The 22,936-nt window shown below is 36.2% G+C and overlaps 1 protein-coding gene across 1 annotated transcript in view; it reads right to left on the bottom strand.

The window, feature by feature from the left end:
• DNTT (DNA nucleotidylexotransferase) overlaps nt 1-22,936 on the bottom strand; it is a 97,392-nt gene that overhangs the window by 49,861 nt on the left and 24,595 nt on the right. The window contains exons 6-7 of the mRNA XM_069796686.1: nt 21,319-21,442; nt 19,841-19,973 (exon numbers count right to left, since the gene is read on the bottom strand). Coding sequence (XP_069652787.1) covers nt 19,841-19,973; nt 21,319-21,442 — 257 coding nt within the window. The remainder of the gene's footprint in view (nt 1-19,840; nt 19,974-21,318; nt 21,443-22,936) is intronic.

The raw sequence follows: 22,936 nt of genomic DNA, 5'->3' as shown, positions 1-22,936 counted from the left end.
CCTCTGCCAGTCGGGTTTCTACTGAGACAGCAAAATAGGATAATAGCCATGTAAGAATTTAGTCACCTACTTCTTAATTAGAAACTATGGCTATCTCTATATATTATAATATTTGTACTGCCTAGATGGCATTATTGTCTTCCAGCTTTCTGTGACATAAATGCCTCAATGTGGTTGTTACCAATCATAACCTGATGCTGAATATTTATGCCTCTTTGGCTTGCTCACAAGAAGACTTTTTGCTACTAACAGCTCTAGGCTCTCCGAATTCTATATTTGAAGTAAATTCACTATTCCACGAACCAAAACAAAACTATGCTTAAGCTTTGAATCACTGAGAGTGCTGTCTCAATTTCATGTAAATAACGTAACTGTACCTGGAAGCTGTCCATATAATTTCAAGCTTTTAAAGCTTATGAAATGTACCATACCAATCTGTCACAGTTTTATTTAAAGTCATGAAATACATTGCTGAAGTTTTGCTTTTGCTGTCTTGGCAAATCCTTTAAATTACACTCCATTCCAATCAAGCATTTCAAATGACATCATAGAAACTTCCTGCATACATAAATTTTGCTGAGTGCCAATCAATGGCGAAGCAAAACCTCTTCAACACTGAAAAACATATACACTCCAATGAGTATTGATGTGGATTTGGGATCTTATGTATTCAGCTGGAATGTAAGCGTATGCAGATGATACTTTAGTCTTAAAACATCTATGTAGTTTTGCATGTGTAAACTCTACTGTCAGCGTATTCTATGATAACATGGAACAAGCTTTCTCACTCTTTAAGAAACAGTCTGTGTGACAGTGGTACAGTATCTTTGGTTACTAGAAATTGTAAAATTTTAATTATTCTGAAATCTGCAGAGAAAAAAAGAACATATTCCAATATGTAGTAAGTACTGAAGAATCAGGCTTGACTGGAGAGAAGGTACATTTTTATTATTTATAAGAGCAGGCATCTTAGACTAGACCTGCTCAGACATCTTGAAATACCTAGTCTCTTTTGGCCTAATTCAAAGGTTTAACAAAGACTTTAGACTTATGCAAACTGACAGACAAGGAAATTCAACTACTTAGGAAGAATACAACACAGAGATCAGTGCACTCAAAAATGCCAGGTGTTTCAGTGAACTCTCAGAATATGATGAACTTTGGAAAAAAAAAACCAAAGAAAAAAGGTAAAGAAAAAGACCTCTCTCTCTATCCAACAATAAAGCAATATGAGATGATGAAAGCAGAGGGTTAAGGTTTTTAGGACTAATGTCTGACTTCTTTGGAGGTAGTTGGTGATCAGCACTTTTCAGGACAGGCTACCGCAAACTGCGAGAGAGTTGGACCCTTCTAGATCTGCATTAATCATTATATATAGAAATTGCTCTGATTCAAGACAAATTCAGGTGCTGTGTCCACCTTCTGCTGGTGTTCTGACAGAGAATGAAGTTTGCCATCATGAGGTATTTAGATAGAGTAATCAAGAGCTGGCCGTAGATTATACACGTACTCCAATTGCCTAAAGGTGGAACTGAACAGTTGAAACGCATTGACATTCTGTCTGGATTTTTAAGTCAGAAAGCTTTCCAGTTTTTTGTTTCCGTCTCAGCTGGTACATAATCTACTCAGGTGCCACATTTCAAATACCATTAGTTGCAAACCAAAACCTCAGCTAAGCGAGTTATATATTGCTAGAACAATAACCTAGTGATCTCTTCAACATCATTAATAATGCAGCAGGGAAAACAGAAAGGTCAGCTGCATTCAAATTATTTACTGAAATAAGTAGACAATAGTCTGCATTATTAATTATGAAAGCGGTATATTTTGAAAAATGCTTTTATGACGTTATTGTCACACTTACAACATTTTTTTTTTAACTAGAAAAAATAATTTTGCAACTAAGGCAGGTTCCATTTACTATTATTGTCCAAGAGAGAACTGTTTGGTTAAGAATTGTATTTCTATTCTACTTACTCAGAATCTCATTAATATATATAAGCTAATTTTTAAGATATGATATTTTATTTTGAAAGAAGAAAGAAAAAGTTGTTTTTCTATACTGACACTATAACAAAATTAACAAATAGCTTTATAGCAACATTTTTTTTGCCATATTGAAGCTTTCTGGTGGTAGATTGAAAACATGCATTCAATCCCAGTCCATTTTAATTCTCTCTAGCTAATTCTCTTGAGAGTTTCAAATGGATTATTTCTTTGTCATATCCCTTTGTCACAGAAACTGCCGTCAAAATGTTCTTTTTCATGCATGTCTACTTTGGCATTTCCAAAAATCAAAACATTCACTTTAAACAATTTAAAAGACCATATTAATGTTCATGCAAGGAAGGAAATGTGCATTTTCAGAATGTCTGAATGATACTAGATGTTCAGCCTGGGTTTCACTTACTTGGCAGTGATGGGACAATCTGTAGAATCAACCTACCATAAAAATAAAGGTTTCTATTTGCTTCCTGCTCAGCTGTACTGGAAGTTATATAAACATGACAGTTTTTCTATTAAAATTCCTTGAACTGAGAAATAGATTGCTTGCATCCACTAAACACAAAAAAAAAACCAAAAACCCACCAAAAAAAGACAGCCCCCCAAATTCTAACATAAAATAGGATTAAGACTTCTGTTTGAGCTGGTAGTGTGATGGCTGAGGAGTGCAGGTAATTTTTCAATGCATTTGGGTTAGTCACAAAGACATGAGAAGCTGATTTACAAACTTGAACTTTCTGGCATTTTGTGGCAATATGTAAAATTCCACTTTAGTTGTGATTTACTTTAAGATATCTTATTAGCCTATTCCATCCAATGGAATATAATATCTACTAATTTCAAATTTATCAGTTGCGTGTTGCTAGCCTACAGCTGCAAGATGGTAAGTTTGAGTCTAGCCTTTCTACCAAGACACTAAAGTTTTACCCAAGTGCTTCCGAAAAAATTATGCACAGTTTGAACTTCGAGTATGTGTACAATCTGTTTGGTTTTAACGACATTGCTCACTCACTTGACATTTTAGAGTGAACTGTTAAGTTTTTCCAGGATTGGGCTTACGTATGGTTTTTCCATAACTACGCTTACATAACCCTACTGCAAGTAAGGTAGTTGGGAATTTTACAGAAGCATAATATAAAGAAAATGAGATTGCTCTCTTTTAAGACCTAATTTGTCAATCAACTAATTTTGTCTGAGGGAAGAGGACTTTACTCTTAACCTATGAGATACATTTAGAAAACTAGACTTTTACAGAGAAAGTATTTACTATTAAAACGAACATATTTTACACCAGAATTATGGAACACAACTACGCCTGTTTTGCAATCAGTTTTCAAACATAAATTGGAATTCAAAACTTGTCTACTTGGTCTACAACAGTGTTTTGCCAAGATAGCTGTGTTGTGTGAAATCACATTGTTAGCCAGCAGTTCCCTGGAGCTGAAACACTTATACCCTTTGGACCAATATAAGTTATTCCATTTGAGAAAATCATTTAAACTGTACTGGCAAAGGAACACTGCATCTCCACAGAGAAAGGCTGCCAATATATTCTACAAGTATAAGCATACCAGAAAAGCCTTTTAAAGTGTAGACAAGCCTGTCATTAAATCTACCTTCTACCTTCAGTAAATCTTTCCATAGTGAAATCTTGTTACCCTCCTTTACAAAATTCCCTTGCTCTGCTTCAAGACATGATCCTCCATCAGTCTAAGGAGCTCATGAAGTTGGCTTAGTTGATTTAATCCTAAATTGAAAACTTCTCTGATTATTATTAACCAACTTTCTTAATTCTCAAACCATGGCAAGGAGATACTCTGTTTGAGAATGTAACTTCTGCATGTTCTCTCTGTGCCTTTTTTCCTGTTCCAGATATTGTAAAGCTCTAGCTGTGTATTTTCAGTGAGTCTCTGAACCAGTCATGTCATATTTCTCTAAAGTTCTGTTCTGACTTCTTTCTGAATATAACCTTGACTGTTTCAACCTGCATTGTTGTATGACCTTAGGTAATGGAGCATTTTAAGGGTATCTTCATTGTAGCTACACATTTTTATTTCTTTAGGAGAAATGTGAAGTTGCGTTTCCTGGGTCACCATTTCTTGCCAGTTCAAATTTTCAAACAATCAGGTCAAAGTATCCTTCTATTTTGTCATGATTCAGCTGAAATCAGTGTCAAGGCTCTCAACTACCTTTAGCTAGAATGTACCAATAAGTTGTTCACACTTCATTTATGGTACTTGAATTGTGGAGATACAATCTAAATATACTAAGTCTGGATGTAGTACTATTTATGGTAGTGATACAAATGCATAGTATAATACCAACATCAAGACATTTCATAAGCAATGTTCAATGAGGATCTTATTACTAATGCAGATAAACTAGGTGCAGCTGGACACAATAACCTCTGCAACAGGATCCAATAACCAGGAATGTTTGCTGTGTTCACCCACTAGAACTGTGCCTAGGTGTAAGATATGCCAAGATAAAAGGAAAATTTTCTGCAGTCTTTGATCACTAACATAACATACAGAGTGTAAGGTTATTAATTTATGAACTAATATGAGTTTATAAACTTGTATATAAGAAGCAGCAATCCCTAAGATTTTCATGGGGTTTTTTTTGTTATTCTCCAAGATAGCCCCTAGTAGTCTGATAGAACAGCTATCATAGCTGATGATTGTAGCCAAGTCTATCTTATGAAGTTTTGCCGCTCTTTATTTAATGCTGATTTTCCATTCTTCAAAAAGATTGCCTGAAACATTTCCATCAACTCTCCCACAGTATAGCAACAATCCATAATAAATTCCACCATTCCCAAACTGAAACCAACTAAAAGAACTATTTCCGGCTATATCTTGTAATTCAGGCATTTCCTACATGATTTATTTTTAACCATTTTAGTCTTTTCCTTGTTATCTGACGTGTAGAAAATGTCCTGTCTGATTCATATTGTAGCAAAAAAAAAAAAATTAGCCAGCAGTTACTTCCTCATTGTCATGTCCCCACACCACCAGCACGATCATGTCACACTTAAGTAAAATGTTACAGCTACTCTTAGTCACAGGGATCTGCGAAACGTATGTCCTGGTTGCTCTAAGCATACTACAAGGTCACTGATGCTTGCAGCTTTTCTCATGATTATCTGCCAGGAAAACATCAGTCTTTGTGCTGTCAGCCGTCTTTACAGCAACTAACTAACCTATAATAAACTTTGACTTCTGCTAAAGGGTAAATCAGCAATGAGTAAACTCTGCTATAAATATCCTGTTTTCAAGCCAGCTTTCTATGAATAAAACCATGGTAAAAGTGATGCAGTATATTACATATTATAATTAGAACTGGTTTTCAATCTCTTCACTCTAAACAACAGACATTAGATCCTGCAAACCCTGAACTGTCTGGCATCTGAGCCTGCAAAATCTCTTTTGCAAAGTGAACCACATAATATTGTTCATCTTAGTAACTGCTCACTAATAGAGAGCAAAATCTTCAGAGCAACTTCATCTCTGGTGTAGATGCCCTGAAACACTTATGAGTAAAACATACTAACAAACAAATTATCTTGCTATATGAATAGTAAGAAATATACTTGAAAACATGTAAGGCATCAGAAAGCTCTCAGACGAAGCAACATACATTCAAGAAGGACTACAAACAAGACAATATGTTATGAATTATTTCTAATTCTGTCCTGAATTGCTTAGGGACAGGCATCGGAGTTCATAGGGAAAGAGATGCTTAAGTACAATTGTCTGAAACAAAATAAGAAATAGACACTTGTTTTCTGGTGCACCTATATATGTCTGACAGAAAACTCACTAAGCATCATTGGCACTATTCATTCTTAACACATTAATTAAATCTCTTAAACATAATCAGGGTCTATCCTTAGCCCATTAATGCTACCTTACAGCTGACTTTACTGCTGGGAATTTATTGAGAACTGCTAGCAGGGTTTTGTTTCAATTTACCTTTATGTAGAGTTTTGATTTGATTTCCCTTTAGACAAGAGTACCACTTTCTTCCGCAGGCAGTGTTACTGTCTCTCTTTGTTTCCACCTTGAGTTGCTTGGATTTTGTAAGGCATCCTCTTTTTAGGAGGTGAACCCCAATGAAACTGTTTTATATTGTAGTGGGTTGACCCTGGCTGGATACCAGGTGCCCACCAAAGCTGCTCTATCACTCCCCTCCTCAGCTGGACAGGGGAGAGAAAATATAACAAAAGGCTCGTGGGTCAAGATAAGGACAGGGAGAGATAACTCAACCAATTACTGTCATGGGCAAAACAGACTTGACTTAGGGAAAATTAACTTAATTTATTGCCAATCAAACTAGAGTAGGGTAATGAGAAATAAAACCAAATCTTGAAACACCCTCCCCCCACCCCTCCCTTCTTCCCAGGCACAACTTCACTCCTGAATTCTCTACCTATCCCCCCCCCAGCAGCAAAGGGGGATAGGGAATAGGGGTTTTGGTCAGTTCATCACATGTTGTCTCTGCCACTTCATCCTCTTCAGGCGCAGGACTCCTCACTCTCTTCCCCTGCTCCAGCGTGGGGTCCCTCCCATGGGAGACAGTCCTCCATGAACTTCTCCAGCGTGGGTCCTTCCCATGGGCTGCAGTTCTTCACAAACTGCTCCAGCGTGGGTCCCTTCCGTGGGGTGCAGTCCTTCAGGAACGGACTGCTCCAGCGTGGGTCCCTCGCGGGGTCACAAGTCCTGCCAGAAAACCTGCTCCAGCATGGGCTCCTCTCTCCACGGGGCCACCAGTCCTGCCAGGATCCTGCTGCAGCACAGGTTTCCCACAGGGTCACAGCCTCCTTTGGGCATCCACCTGCTCCAGTGTGGGGTCCTCCCCGGGCTGCAGGTGGAGATTTGCTCCCCCGTGGACCTCCCTGGACTGTAGGGGGACAGCCTGCCTCACCATGGTCTTCTCCATGGGCTGCAGGGGAATCTCTGCTCTGGCGCCTGGAGAACCTCCTCCCTCTTCTTCTTCACTGACCTGGGGGTCTGCAGGGTTGTTTCTCTCACATATTCTCACTCCTCTCTCCGGCTGCAGTTTCTGTGCTGCAGCAACTTTTTTCCCCCTTCTTAAATCTGTTATCACAGAGGCGCTACCACTGTCACTGATGAGCTTGGCTTTGGCCAGTGGCAGGTCTGTCTTGGAGCTGGCTGGCATTGGATCTATCAGACATAGGGGACGCCTCTAGCAGTTTCTCACAGAAGCCACACCTGTAGCCTCCCCGCTACCAAAACCTTGCCACACAAACTCAATACATATATATAAAAATCTAAGGAACAGAATTGTCTAACAAACTATGCATCCCTATCTCATCAAGGCCATATATGCCTTTGATTTGACCTCTTGTTCCTTAATGTTTTTCTTTTATCTTACCACCTTATCTGAAATATCCTGTCTCTTTTTCTATCTTGCTACTTCATCTTTCCCTGAATATATTCCACTATCTTAATAGTCCTCCTTGTACCTAATGCTCTATAACTTTTAGATTTTTACTTACCAGTTTTATGCAGTCATGAATATATTTTACTCTATAGCTATTTATTTGTGAGCCAGCCTGTAAAACCCTTAGTGCTTATCCATTTACAGCAAATACTTTTCACGTAGTATATTTTAAATATCCTACTTCAATATACTTCCTAGCCTGAGTATTAAAATCAGTCTGTTTAAATTCATTGGCTGAGCATTTCAGAAATCAGTGCATGATATTAAGCTGTCTTCATGTCAAATATTTATAAGAGACACCCAGATTATTGTCACTTTTCAGAGCAGTACTTCAAAATATGATGCATCCACGGAATACCCATGTAAAAGGCCAAAAAACCCAACCATTAAAAAAATCACTAATGACTGGAAAATATTTGCTGGTGCTTGATTTTGCTACAAATTCTGAATGATAGTTATAGTTGATAGTTTATTCTCTCTCTCTCTAATCACTCTATCTGCTATTTACAATGAGGGTTTAGCAGAGTTGGTCAGGAAAATAAGAGAAAGCAGAAGGATTTGTGTGGACAGTTAAATATAAATGAGAAAGAAATGTTTTAATCCAAGTTGTCATTTCAATTTCTTGGCCAAAACCTAAATAAAATATTTCAGTGATCTTGAAAAGGCATTGTAACACTTCACAGAGGTTTCTGTGCCTCTGACTACCTCTTCCATGATGCACATAGCCCTGTCTTTAGGTGAAATGACACAATATAGTATGAAAATTCTATAGCTGAGGCTCATCATGAAAGAGAAATTCCAACTAAAGAACTCATTTCACTAAAGATACACAAATCACTTGAATTATAGCCCCTACCAGGCAAGAGAATGACATTTCTGTCCAGTTCTTCGATGAAGAATTGAAAATTTTCACAGAAAACAAACAATACTTATAAACACTTTGACAGATATTTTCCAACTAACCTTAAATATAAACGTATGATCTACTTCATTCACTGTCTTAGTTTCTGGGTATAGACCTGTTCTATAACACCACTGATATGTTTTGGCTTGCAATTTTCACATTGTCAGCATCCCCTTTCATCAAACTTCTTCCCAAATATTAATATACAAATTGTCTTGTCCCCCAGTATTAAAAAAAAAACAACAGCAACCAACCAAACATTAGTGAAAAGCCACTAAAATAAAATTCCAAAAAGAGTTAATCAAATCGTCAGTGAATTTAGACTTCCTTACACATAGTGAAGCATGGGATAAAATCAAAACTCACTAAAAGTTAGATATTCATATTCTCTCTTTGTCTTATTCCTATTATATGTCTAATATCAGTAGCATGAAAAAGAATGAGCCTGCAAACTGCACAAGCCCTATTTCATGCACTCCAAATTAACTGCAGCACATATAACATGACTCTGCTACAGAATAGTTCTAAGGTTATCATCATTGATCTTGCCTGGGATTTTCTTGTAAAGAATTACTTGTCATTCTCTCTACAGATTTTGAAAATGAAGCTCATTCAGTCTGTGAATACATCTCTGTACATGTTAATGTTAGGTACCAATTATTTGTACAGCTTCCTTTTAATCAGAACAGCTTTTATTCCCCCATGACATATCATACTAATCTACTCCCAAATTACCAAAACATTCAAAGAGCAATAGTTCACCATTAGTGTAGGAAGCAGATTTTCTAGCTTAGAAAATTATACTGATAAATCAATTTTAGTACATGCTCTGTATCACGCAACCTGCCTCCCTGCCCCAGCCCCAGACTGTATGTTATAATAATGCCTGGGGCCATTGGACCTGATGTGATTTTTTTGGATGAAATGGTATCGTATTCAAACTGTATCAGCATCAATGCCCGAGTCCTGTGCAAAAGACCTTTTGTGAGCTTATTTAATATGTGTTTTATGCTCACTGAAAAATGACATATTTATATATTGGAAGAATTATGTATTTGGGAGAATCATGTTAAGGAAAGGCAGAGCATTTCCCCTTCCAAAAAAAACCAGAGAAGTGTTTTCAATATAAGTCATACTAGAAGTTAGTAACTTACATGTTTAATTTTCATAATGCTAATAGTATTCAGTACTGCCTATGTCAATTGTTCTAAAATGCTGAACTGAATAATTTTTAGTTAATCTAGCATAATAAAAATCACAACAATTTTTATTGCTAACCTTTTTAAAATAGGAATGGTCAGTAGAATATAGGTTATTAAGTATATTTCATTGATACATTGAGACTTTAAATAGTTGCATTATGACCCCACTTTATAACTTTTCAAAACATTCACTTTGGCAAACTTGCCTAGAAAATTGTGTAAATAATGCAAAATCTGTTTTAACATTTTTTGAATTCTAATGGTATATTATCTTAAAGAGTGCCACTGCACAAGCCGCTGGAGTTTGGAGCTGGGAGTACTGTTATTCGTACTGACAGCTGTCACCACTTCTTTCCACTTAGGTGAGTCTAATGAGCCAGCAGTCATGATAGACTCTTATTTGTTTCAGAGCTAGGACTTTACATCAGGAGAAAGCAAGTTACTTGTGGGCAGGTTTATAATCTGACACTCATACAAGCAACTAAACTGAAGGCAGTGCTGAAGTCAGTGAAGGCAAAGCTGAAGTCAGTGCTGAAATCTTCTCTAGCTAATGACAATACCATTCTCTTGCACTTTGATAACCACAGCCACTGGGAAAGATACACCTACAGTCCAAAGCATCCTCAACCTCGCTCTTCTACATAATAGACACCCCAGATTACTGCTCAGCACGGGATACAACAGAAGCAAACCCAGAAACCTCTTTCCCCATGCCTGCCCCCATACAGAGTGAAGGTTTAATCACAGTAGGCTGTCTCTGTTATATGGTGAAGGTTTTGAGAAACTGTCAACCAAAAACGAGATCAAACAGAATTATGGAAACATCAGAGATGTTTTGAATGAACTATGGTAGATTTCTGACAATTTCTATTACTTTTTGTGCAAGTAAAAGGCTTATGACATTGCAAACAGTAAAATAATCCATAAAAAGATTAAATTAAAACATAATACATTAATATAAAATGAACAGATTTAAAAAACATGGGACATCCATTTACTCTTTAGAGATTAGATTATTTGCAAGACATCAGAATAAATTTATGAGGGGAATCTGCATTGCTAGCTCACTATTTTCTCACTGTTTCCTAAGATGTTTTCAATGTGTAACTTCTTGGCAAATAAGTTTCTTCATTTCTCAGTCATGCATCTTTCTTAAAATCGTAAATAGATCTGAGTTCGCTTCCTTAAATTCCATCCACCTACAAAACAAAGATGCTGTGATTTTTTTGTCTCATCTCTACACGTTATTCACCAGCATTGCACAAACTGTTGTTCTTTTGACATTGCATCTCAATAAATGGATTAAATGAGCTGTGAATATCAGCATTTAACCAATAAAAAGAGATCTTTATTTATTTAAAATGTATCAGATCTGCTTCATCTGAAAGGCTAATTGAAAAGGCTACTCAGGTCAGCTGATATTAGAAGACAACTGAATCACATTTAATGGTACTTAAAGGATGTGAACAGGCTAAAAGAAAAATTAAACTATGGCTATTAAAATTTAATTTGACTTAGTGAAGCCATTAACATTTTGGTTTTATGCAGTGGCAAGCATTCTAAAAATATTTCCATATAATTCAGAAACTCAGAATTGTCAAATGGCTGACCATTATGTACCAAAAACGATTGAAAGTGACCTCAAAGGGCAAATCAGAAAAAAGGCAAAAGGAGAAAAATTCATTGAATACCATTATTAGCTGTCATTCTGCTCTTTCTTCATATATAGAGAGAGTGCGTATATATGTATGTATTATATTTATGTATGTACATGTATGTGTGTATACAGTAATTATCTGCTTACAGCAAATTTTTCAGTTATTCTGACTCACATCTATTTTACTGTTGCTGGTTTTAAACTTTTGCATCTTACCACATCTATCAGCATTTTCTCTGTTACAGGGCATTTCTGTCTCTGATAATGGCCAAACTGATCTATGCAGTTAGCAGCCCAAGATCATTTGGCAACTTTGTCTCATACATTATTTTAAAATAACCTTTTACAGGAAAAAGGCAACCTACTTAGAATTTGTGGTCAAAACCAGTTAGAGTCCTGTGAATTGTAGTTTTGTTATTACACTAGAAATAGTTGCATCTTTACTAGAAATTCTTGCATTTTTTCTATTAATTGCACACTTTGGTTTTCATTTTAACATTGAATATCAGATTTGGATATCAAATGAACAAAACACTGTTATGTGAACTGTAAAGAAATAACCTATTTTTAAGACAATACTTTATCTTTCTCCTAGTAATATACCTGTGATATGTTGCTTCGCCTTTGTGACTTGAAAATGCTACTGCTAATATTCCTTATACTCTGTATAACGACAAATACAGTAAATAGCATAAAGCAGTCATCAATGCAGTAACTTCAAAGATTTTAGCCAGTTCCATAAAAAATAAACAAACTTTGTCTAGAATTAAAATGGTAACAAACCTGATCAGTACATAACTAAAATTTCAGATTGACTGCCTGACAAGGAAATACATTACCCTAGTTTTGGTTTTCATTCTCATTTTGTCCAATTCAGTTAAAAAAGAAAAAAAAAAGCTAATACAGAAGGCTTTGTTGTAATAGCGCTAAATTAATATAGTCTGGGATTTCATATCTTGCTCTATAAACATTACTCGTATTGCTCTGGCTGTATTGCTCTGGCTTGCTTACTAGTAGTCATCACCACTGTTGATAGGATATGGAAAATGATAAACATTGTTAAGGTTGTGACAAATGCATTCCAGGAGGTGTAAGTTATCATGGAGACTGTAAGGCTAATCCAGGGAGTTTCTGGTTCTATATATACAGGGTAAAACTTCTGGCTTCACAGAAATTGGCAGCATTGCTACCTCCACTCTGGACCCATCACTTGAAGTAGCTTTAGAGAGAAGAGAGGTATATAACTAAACAGCATCCTTCTAATGAGCTGATAAACCTGCGAAAGTGGTAAAGGTTTGAGTAGAGTAGGGTGTGTAAAAAATACCGAATCAAGTTTTTGAAAGGCTTTGAAAGAATACACTGTGCTGAGTACTTTTTTGTGCATGACTCCCAGATACCTTATTCATAAGCTTCTACTTCATGATTCATCATGGCTAATAATAGATGAAATGAGTGGAAAAATAATCAAAGCTCTAATGACAAAAGGAAGTGTCTGAATTACTCCAATAGATTATCGTCTAAATTGACTCAGCTAGCCATTAATTTGGATAAAAATTATTTTCCCCTTTCTCAACTTATTTTTTTAATGGGTTACATAAAATTAGAAGCAGAAACTAGTGATGACCTCTGTTCTTTCCCAGTTGTAGGGCCTCTAACTTCTGCTACAGAATATTTTTATTCACAGCATCCCAATACCTCAAGGTCAAACACTTCTAAACTGAGGAAGTTCGGTAGGGTGAAGCTCTTTTACTAAGCTCTAAGACCAAGCAGATCAGATTAGAACACCTCTGGGTTAAAAGCCTCATCCAAAGTGGACTATAGTTTATCAGAGGCAAAGCTGTGCTCATGAATGATATCCAAATAGTCTCCAGTCTGTTGCTGGAAGAATTGCTAGATTATTCCAGGATCTGCTTAAATTAGACTGTGTGCAAACTACTGTATCAGCTCAAATGTTCAGTGAACCGCTTGCCCCACAGCTCCTTTATAGCACATTTCTCCCTGACAAAAAAAATAACAGCAGATTAAAAAATTAACTTCTTATAACAGCAGTAGAAGAAAGTGAGCAGAAATTACAGTACTTGGACTTGAACAGCTGGGTACAGCTTATATCTTACCTTATTATAGCTTGTGTTTTGGAGGGAAAAAGCATAGAAGCCACTATATCCAAGAAGAGTGTAAATGTAAAGATACACTATAACAACAAGGTGTGAGTAGAATAAGGAACCTCTGCTTGGGAGTTTGTCTAAAAACTTAATGAAAGAAACTTTTACTAAATTAATTATATTAGTTTGAAATCTGGCACTATTTTAATCCTAGATCTGATCAGAAAGAAAAAAAATCATGTAATAGGACTTCAAATACATTTATTTCTCAGAACCTAACAAAGATTTGGTGTCATGTCAGGTGTTCTAGCCTCATTGTAGAACCTCTACAGCCTGCTAAAGAATACTTGTATTAGGAGTATCCAATATGAAAAGGTCAAATAGAGCTTTTTATCAGGATTTATGAAGAAATTCAGTCAGACGCCACATGACTAGCTCACTTACTTAAATAAACCATGAAGTCCTGAGTATATGCCAAGAGCTTGGGAAGTGTAATATTCTTCATACATTTGATCTCACATCCTCTCATTTATGAGCATGTGTCAATACAGTTAGATAATTTTGATTCCAGATGCCTTATAGAAGTCTAATTTCTGAAATGAAGGTGCCACAATAATATTAGTTATTCATCAGGGCGTGAGCCTGTAAAATAATCTCTCAAAGTGTTTCCTTGTCCCAGCCATTTCGTTTTACTTTATCTCCGAGACTGAAAGGAGGGATATCCTTAAATGATTTTCTTGATACACAACAGTCCTGTCCCATGTCATTCCTTTATACGTTCCTTTGCCTTGTAAGAAATGTCACTGCACCCAGGAAAGAAATTTTCAAATATACAAAAGCATGGCAGTGCTGCCTGACAAACACACAGACCCTGTCCTTTGCTGTCTTCATTGCTTTTCTGTTAACAGTCCTTATCTTCAAATGTTACAGAGCCTCAAATCCCGATTTGTAAAAGATAATATAAAATGCAAGCAAGGAGGTAGTGATCTACAATTAGGTTCATGTTAGAACAGAATTCAGTAACAAGAGAGTCTGAGACAAAACTTCCCTGAAGACTGATGCAGGATGGAGAAATTAGCCTCCCACCAAGACAAATAATACACGATAGGCACTAGATATTCTGCTTGATGCACTGCCCAAGACACTTGGACACCTTCTTAAGAACTGCAATATGAAAACTTATCTAAAACGAAGTGTCTCCTTAGTCTACTTCACTCTATCTTAAGGCAAAGATGGGAGAAACTAACAAAAGTATGTCTAAGTAAATCTCATTTGAGAAAGCCAGAACTGAAATCATAATACCAATAGGATGACTAGGTAACTTCTAAAAAATAAGTGCCTACTGATGATATAGTAACTATGTGCTCATACCATAGCAATACAATCCTGCTGCTGCAGAGCTAACCACAACTATTCGAGTGTGCTACATGGAACACAAGAAAACTGAAACCTAATTTGTAAATCATTTGTTAATCATGTGGACAAAGCACACAGAAAGGCTAACAGAAAGCCATACTGGAAATGCAGTTAATGAACATGATGATTTATCCTTATTATTGTATTTAATTCTTATTCCAGATCCTTTTCTGAACATCTCCAGTCAAAATTGGGTTTTGTGGGTGTGTGTATTGAGATATGAATAACCAGTACAGGGATTGAAGCTGTAAACTACATACAGTATACAATGCTTCCTCCAAGCATTTTTGCTCTTAGGAAACCCTCAGTCTAGATAACCTCTTGTGGCAAAACCAAATATCAGCAGCTAAATCAAGTTAGCAAAAAACCCAGGATCTTGCAGAATGTGGTGATAATGATTCAGCCCATGACAACCTGTTCTTGAAGTCACTGTGAAGCCATGTCCTAACATGGAGCTATGGGAAAAGGCGAAAAGTACTCCAGTTTTACTGCCATGAAGCGTAGTCTGAAGTTCTCTCTCTACTTGTCATTACTAACAATCCTGCAAAGATGCTAATGTTATTAATAATAGCATTAACACTTTGCTAATACGAATCAAACTTTCTGTAACATGTACTAATATATACAAGATGAGATAATGCTATTACTACTGAAGAAAACTTAAATCTCCTCATAGAATAAAATTACAATTTTAATAACCAGGAAAAAAAAATTCAGGTCCTCAGTTTAACTCTCATTTAAAAGTGGTAACATACATTAGCCTAAGCTACACTCCTGCCTTGGATATAGTTGGGACAAACACAGTACTAATCAGGGATGTTGCACGCTAAAATAAAGTTTCTTTTCTCCCCATCCCAGGGCCTCTCTTTAACTCAATGTTGGAAGGGAAACTTCACCCATAGTGGCTTTTGTGACTTGTAATATGAGGTGCTGTTCCCCACCTCAGAATTTCTCTCATTAACTTTAAGAAGAAAACAGTCTTAAATCTCAGCAATTCAAAATAAGAGAGGCTGAGCACTGAAACTAATGCCATGCCAACTCCTGATTCAAATAAACTGCATGGCAAATTCAGTCTTTCTGATAACATTGTCCGTGGTATGCTTTATAGTGCATTATCAGCATTTTCAATACTTCCTTCTCTACAGTAGAGCTGATAGGCCTCACTAGATAGACAATGAAATGCTTTCCACACCGTGTGGGTGTGATTTATTTATTTCATAAATACAATTGTTCTACTTCTGTATTTCTGTGCATTTCAGTGTTGTAATTTCTGTTTCAAAATGACCCAGATAAGTGTCAGAAAAAAGATTTTTAAAAAATTCTCCCAACTTCTCATATGAAACTATACCAACTGAAACTCAAGGAGTATGTTTAACAGGCAGTTAGCTAAGTGTTTCTGTAGGGGAGTAACAAATGATAAACTCATCCAGACTTCATCAATTTATTCATTTCTATTCCTGAATGATTTCAAATTAGGGAGATACTGAAAGGTTGCCATCACAAACCTTTATTTCAGTTACTTTTAAGTCTTCATATTCCTTTATGGATTCAGATAGCTGAAAAGAGAGTTGCCTTCAACCAAACATAGTATTGTTACCACTTCCAACCAAAACCACATGGAAAGCACCTCTGATTAAAGATGTTTTATAAGCTATTGTTTTGTGAAGACAGGCAGAAAGATGAAAGAGTCGGAAAGAAAAGGCATCAAAGAAGTAGCAGACACTGAAGTCTCCTTCAGTAATATGACCCTTGAGAAGAGGTAAAAGAAAGAATTTTGGGGCTAAGCTGAAACTACAGAATGTTAGAGCAAAAGAGGAAATAAACTGTATGCAATGGGTCAGAGAAACAGGTCTTGGTATGTTCTCAATAAGATTGCGTTAGCTTTTCCAGTTTTCATGCTTCAGTCTAACAACTTGTAGGTCTGGTATTTTGATTAAACCACACAGATCCAACTTAGTAATTTGATTTTCACTTCCTTTTTATGGCCTTTTTCTCCCCCTGAAACTTCCACCATTCTGAATTAGAAATATGCAAACAGTAGTCCCCAGTACTACATAATCAGCAAATGGGTAACCACTGGCTTAATCCTGCAATCCTGCTTCCCTGACACAAGCAGTGATCAGTGTCCTAACACAGTCTCCAGACTATCAGCAAAACCTGTGCTCAAAATATCCTTGTCTCCTCTCTTCAAGACTCCATCATTTTCACTGTCAGTTGTCCATCCTGCTCTTCGTTTTCCTGTTGCTTTCTAATGTACAGCTGCCAATCAAGTCTGGTTTTGCACTTGTGCTTGCAGTTTGACTACTGAGGGATTGATGCCCTGATGCTTTTGTACTTCAGATAGTGGCTTCTCTTGTGTTTGCTCTTAATCTTGTGAACTGCTCCTTCGTCCATACCTGAAACATGGTTCATCTACCATCATCCATGATTATGGCTGCTATAAACACCAACTAGCATTAAGACGAGTACAAGAAGCAATACAGAAGACTAAAGGTGAAAGCTAAATCAAACCGAAGTCCATGAACAAGTTTGCTGGGGTTTCAAAAAAAGCTATTGTTTACTGGAATTTTATACTATGCTTCCTAATTTTGATTAAAAGAAATACTACAACATCTGATTTCATGAAATTCCAGGAATCTAATGGAAAAGGTCTAGTAAATCATTAAATATATCCAGCCATGTGTGTGTTTGATAAGTTTGGGAAAAAGAATGTAACTTTCCTGTAGTTCACCTCTACTGTTTTGAATCTCCATGATTGTAGATTGCTAATGGAAGTTCTGTTCCTTGTAATTCATCCAGTGGTCCTGCATAGTAAGTAAGGTTTATAAGACTCCTGACTTTCAACTCTCCAGTCAAATCTGGAGGAACACAAACAACGGCTTATTTTTTCCAAGTTATGAAACAAATATACAAAACAAGACAAATCTGGGTCCTGGGGAATTAATATATTATTCAGAGCAATCACAAGCTATTTTTTCTCTTATGTTAGTAGTGTACAAGGTGTAGTATGAGGGAATCAAATTGTTTGATTAATAAAATTTGCCTACTTTTATTAAAATATTTACATAATGATGAAAGAAACAAATAATAATTTGTCAATTGGAAACTACGAGCTAGTGAGCTAACACATACCTCATGCTGATGAGTACTGCCACTATACGAGACAGGCAAAAAAGAACAGAGTAGTCAACTCTATTGCAGTCCAGTAATTAAAATATAGGTGCTTAATAAGGGTACCTCAATCCATTTAATCAAGTTTTCTACAAATCCTACGCTGCAGTATTTGTTTTCCATGGGCTGGTAAAATATCATTTAGGACTGACATCTTGAAACTTAGTTTTTTTAATATATGCTCTGTATATTTAAAGGCACATAATTAATATACAGGATTACTCACTGAAGGCATCATTAGATACTTAAATAATTTCTCTTCCGGTTTGACACACCCATTTAAAGATACAAAAGCTTATTCTTAACAAAAAAGAGAATGGCTAACTATCATATCACCCTGAAATAATAAGCAAAACAACAGGCTTACATTTGATGTGTGAGATTCCAACTTTGCAAACAACTATGCTGCCAACAAAGCTCACAAATACATCATATCAGAAGAAACTGGGAATTTTCAGTGTGATAACAGTTCTGTCCCTGCAATTCTCTGACCCATCTAGACATGTGTTAATCAGCTATATCCAAGTTACTAACGCAAGGTCCCTGACTGATTTGCATCAGTGGGAAGAGATTGCCATCACATGCCTCTTAAACAAGGACTCACAAAATAATGACACTTGAGGTTCTGAATATAAAATTTTATCTTGTTCTTATACCTTTGGCCAGGGTTCATACTTGAGCCTAATGCTTCTTATTGACCACACTGTTTTATAGAAATCATGTAGCTGGTGGCTGCAAACATTCTTACAATAAATATGGGACATACAAGGAATAATTACAAATATCATGAGGGAGCACAAAGGTGATAAAATACATTCATCTTAATCACTGTGTATGTATATAGCAATTAAAAATCCTGTAAGGTCTTAATTTAGCACCAGAGTGAGTCTATGCAGGCCTATGTAGGCTTACAATAATAAATCACACAATCGATAATTAATTATTAGCATTCTTCTGTCTTTTTGCTTTCATACCATTTTAAGTTGCATGAGAGTGATAGAACTGTGTATTTTAAGTTCTAAGAGAATACATTCAGTATTTTTTGAAAGATATTTTTGTGTTAAAAACATAGTCAAACTTTTACACAGTAACAAATTCAGCAGCAAGAGATTTAAGGTGCTAAGTTTTTTAGGTTTATGAGCATGACATGTACTACAAGTAGTGACATAATGGGGGACTGAGTACAGAGCAAGGAACCCAATACTCCTGAAGACTATTCCCAGTCTCAACACTTTGCTGTGTGGCTTTAGGAAAGCTCTCAAATAAGTGCTGAAAGAATGAATTGTGTATGTCCTGAGCAACAGGTTTGGGTTTGGTTTTGCAAACCAAGATCAAAAGCTTTAGGAACAAAAATCACCCAGGAAAGAAATTCTGAGATCACCCTAGCTATACAGAGGTTAGTGTATATTCAGTTTAGTCAGTACTTTATGTTCAGTTTAGTCAGTGTTTACTGCAAAGTATACTTGCAACACTACAAACTCTGCCTTAGCACCTTTCAATCTCATATGACCAAGTTCTCTTCAAAAAAACCCCCCAAAAACCACAAACAAAAAAACCCAACAAGATTGCCTTAAAGCTATCATATCTTTGTTTCAACATGGCCTTACAATAGTCTCAGTCTTGGGAATTCAGAGCCACCAAAAGAAAAGAAAAAATATGCTCAAGTATGGTACGTGACCTAAACATAATTTTTCCAGCACGCTATTCTTAGATTTTGTTCTGACAAACCAACCATCTGAAGTAATAAAACATAGGAACCTGGGAATTGCTTTCCTGTTTGGGGAAAAAAAAAAAAAAAATATGGAAAAAAACCCTCTGATACTTTCCTACTAAGATTCTTTGATTTTTCCAAGACACAAACATCATTCTGTGTGTACCAGAATAAAACAACCACGTGACGTCATTTGTTTTCACTCACCTCCTGAAACCACCAGTTATGGTAACTAAAGCATCTGGTAGAAACGTACACACAGTATTCTTGACAATCAAGCTTACTGCATCCGCTTCTGCCTTAGATACACAGCTAACAAGGTCCTCATAGTAGAGAAACCCTGGAAATCAAAGGCAAAAAAGTGCCAATCACTCTGTGGAATTATCAAAATCTACATACTGTTATGTAAGCCCCATGTGAAATAGCCACCTCTCACCAAGAAGTTAAACCACACAACTCATAGCATGGGCAAGGGAACCTTATCTAATGGCAAGAATTAAGAAATGCTTGATCTTGAATCTGAAACTATAGGTTTGTTACAGGACTTGTTGTGGGAACAAATATATTTATATCCAGCCTGTCGAGAAGTCTTTTCCTTCCTCCCTGCCATTCCTGGAGTCAGCTTCCTGCTTGGGGTGTGGGGGATCACAGGCAAGAGACAGCCTCTTCCTTCCCTCATCTTTGTTCCTATAGTTTATATATATTTTAGTCATTATAATTTGCTGTTTCAATTTATAACAACATAGCATTCAGGATAATTGCTCCACTTGCTGAGAACCTGAATATTTATAAATTAGTCTGACTTCTCTACCAGCTCCCATCAATGGCATTTTGGGGCATACTGCTTTAAAAGGTGCTCTTCCCAAAATGATGGGATTCTGCCCAAGTATAGGGCTCAGAGGTATGTGAAATATCCCAGCTATCTTTATGTCTGATCACAGAGCTTGTATTAAAAAAGCCCAGTCCTGCAGCTTGCTTCACATTTGGATATGATATGCAAAAGAAAAAAGGACAATGGAACATGAATGCAGGCAAGCTGATCCAAGGGCTACTGAGGTGACATAAAACACATGGGTTTAATGCAAACATAAAGTTACATTATGTTAATGTCCTGTTATATAATCCCCTTCTCTTAATGTAACTGATTCCTTTGTTTAAATGAGTTCCTTTATTTAGGGACATGGCATGTGCGTGCACACACACGCAAATCTATGGGGAAGCAACATTATTCAGTTGACCATGTTTAACACTTTAAAATTTTGATGTGCTAGGATTATGGAAGTACTTTTACAAGTACTTTATTACAAATCTAGATTTATCACTAAAGTAGGGCTGCCTTGAAGGAGACAGGTCTCCTCTGAAAAGTAGTTCTGGGCTTTCCTAATGTTGTAATTTTTTCACGATCTGTGCAATAATGACCCATCAATAGTTTTGTGTATAAGAGCAGATTTCATTGGGTATCTGTGTAAGCAATTAAAAAACCATGCATATTCATATGTTTTGAATGACACCATTTTTAAGTAGGAGCTCTGTTAGTCCAAACATTATTTTAACCTAATAATTTAATATTCACAAGACACTGCAGCAAGAAATGGATGTATAAGTGAACTTTGCCTCCTCCTCTGATTCTGTTATCAAGTTCTTAGAGCACTGAGATACAAGTTTTTATGAGACTTTCACCTTACCTGCTTTCTGCATTTTTGACAGCTTCAGGGTCTTGTCAGCTTTTACCTCTTCCAGAGTTCGTAAACCCATTCTGTACCATTTCTCAGATGTCTTCACTCCCACTCCAAAGACTGAGGTAAACAGCTAAGGTCAGTGGAAGAACACACATTTCAGTGTTGTTTTCTCAAGGAGCAATGAATTAACAATAAATAGGTAACAACGAGGTTTGACAGGAAACACTGGGCAGAGTTTATCCTATATTGAAGATACTGTAATACAAACATACAGATTCAGCTTCCTTTCTTTGCATAGTTACGTTGAACAGACAATTGTTTTTTATACATGGACAGTTCTCATTAAAATGAAATCTAAACAATAATACAGTAGCAGCTCCAGCATCTTTACATGATTTACCTAAATGTACACTTTCAACTAAGGTTTGAAATAAGGATAGTGATCTTTATTTTTACTGCATTTCTTAATAGAAATGCAAATAATAATGTTAAGTAGCTGGATTCCCTTACACTGACTTCACAGAATAAGAGATGTCTCAAGATTATCTTCCTCATTGACCGACATTATGATTTTGTATTATATGCACTACCAGCTCCCAGCTGTACATATGATGTTGGTGCTGCAGCACTGCCAAGAGTTGGGGTCAGTGAGAACCCTGTGGCCCTTGAAATTCTGCACCGAGGGCAATGCGTCTTAGTGGTGCATGGAAACAGATGGTAAATATGTAAAGACAACTAATCTATTCTTATGCTGCATTCTATAAAAAACGTAGGTTTGGAGGTCACGCCAATACTGTTTTCCAAAATGGGATTCAATTTCAAGTACAAATGGTAATTTTTGTTCGCTTGCATATTATAAACAGTCTTACAATTCTTCAGTCCTCACGTGAGCCAAGCTCAATTCCTGTACTTCTTACTTGGAGCACAGATTTCACTATTTTGTCCAATGGGGGGGGAAAAAAAAGGCCAAATCTACCAGTCTCTGAAGTTTTAGTAGGGTTATATTCCATTTATTCCAAAGTAATTTTGTACACTAACTTATTCCCCAAAAAAGGATGTAAAGCAAAAATGTCACACTTGCAAGCATTATTCAGTGGATCAATATCTCAGACAAACAGCGACATAAAAGCAAGAGAGAAAACTTTCATGCTTGCCCAAAAGCACATTCTTTATGTTCAGTTTGTCAATACTGAAGCTCTCAATAGTTTCTTTGTACTTTCATAGAATTCAATGAGTAGCTGTGTAAGACACGAATAACTGCTGTTTTCCATTGAATCTACAACCTCTGAATTCCAACCATACTAGCTTTACTTTGTGTTTTTCTAAAGAGATTAATTCCTTGGAAATAATCAAGATAAAGAAAAGAGAAAAATTAAAATCTTGGATAATATTAAATAGGAATTAAATATTAAATAGCAATTACCCTACATTTTGTATATAATGGATGAAATTACCTATTCTTTGTCTGAATCACGGGTGTTTATGAAAGAATGTGATTTTTTAAATACTTAGATTGTTATCTTTTAATGTTTTTGCTAGTACTAAAATATTTCCAAAAGGGTCTATTACTGGGTTTAGAACAATTCCAAGAGATTTAATTAATATTGGGATGGAGAACTAAAGA

The sequence above is a fragment of the Haliaeetus albicilla genome, chromosome 11 (genome assembly GCF_947461875.1).
Source record: "Haliaeetus albicilla chromosome 11, bHalAlb1.1, whole genome shotgun sequence".
In the NCBI taxonomy this organism is placed as follows: Eukaryota; Metazoa; Chordata; class Aves; order Accipitriformes; family Accipitridae; genus Haliaeetus; species Haliaeetus albicilla.
Note: the sequence above shows the minus strand (reverse complement) of the source record. Positions and strands in the feature narration are given on the sequence as shown.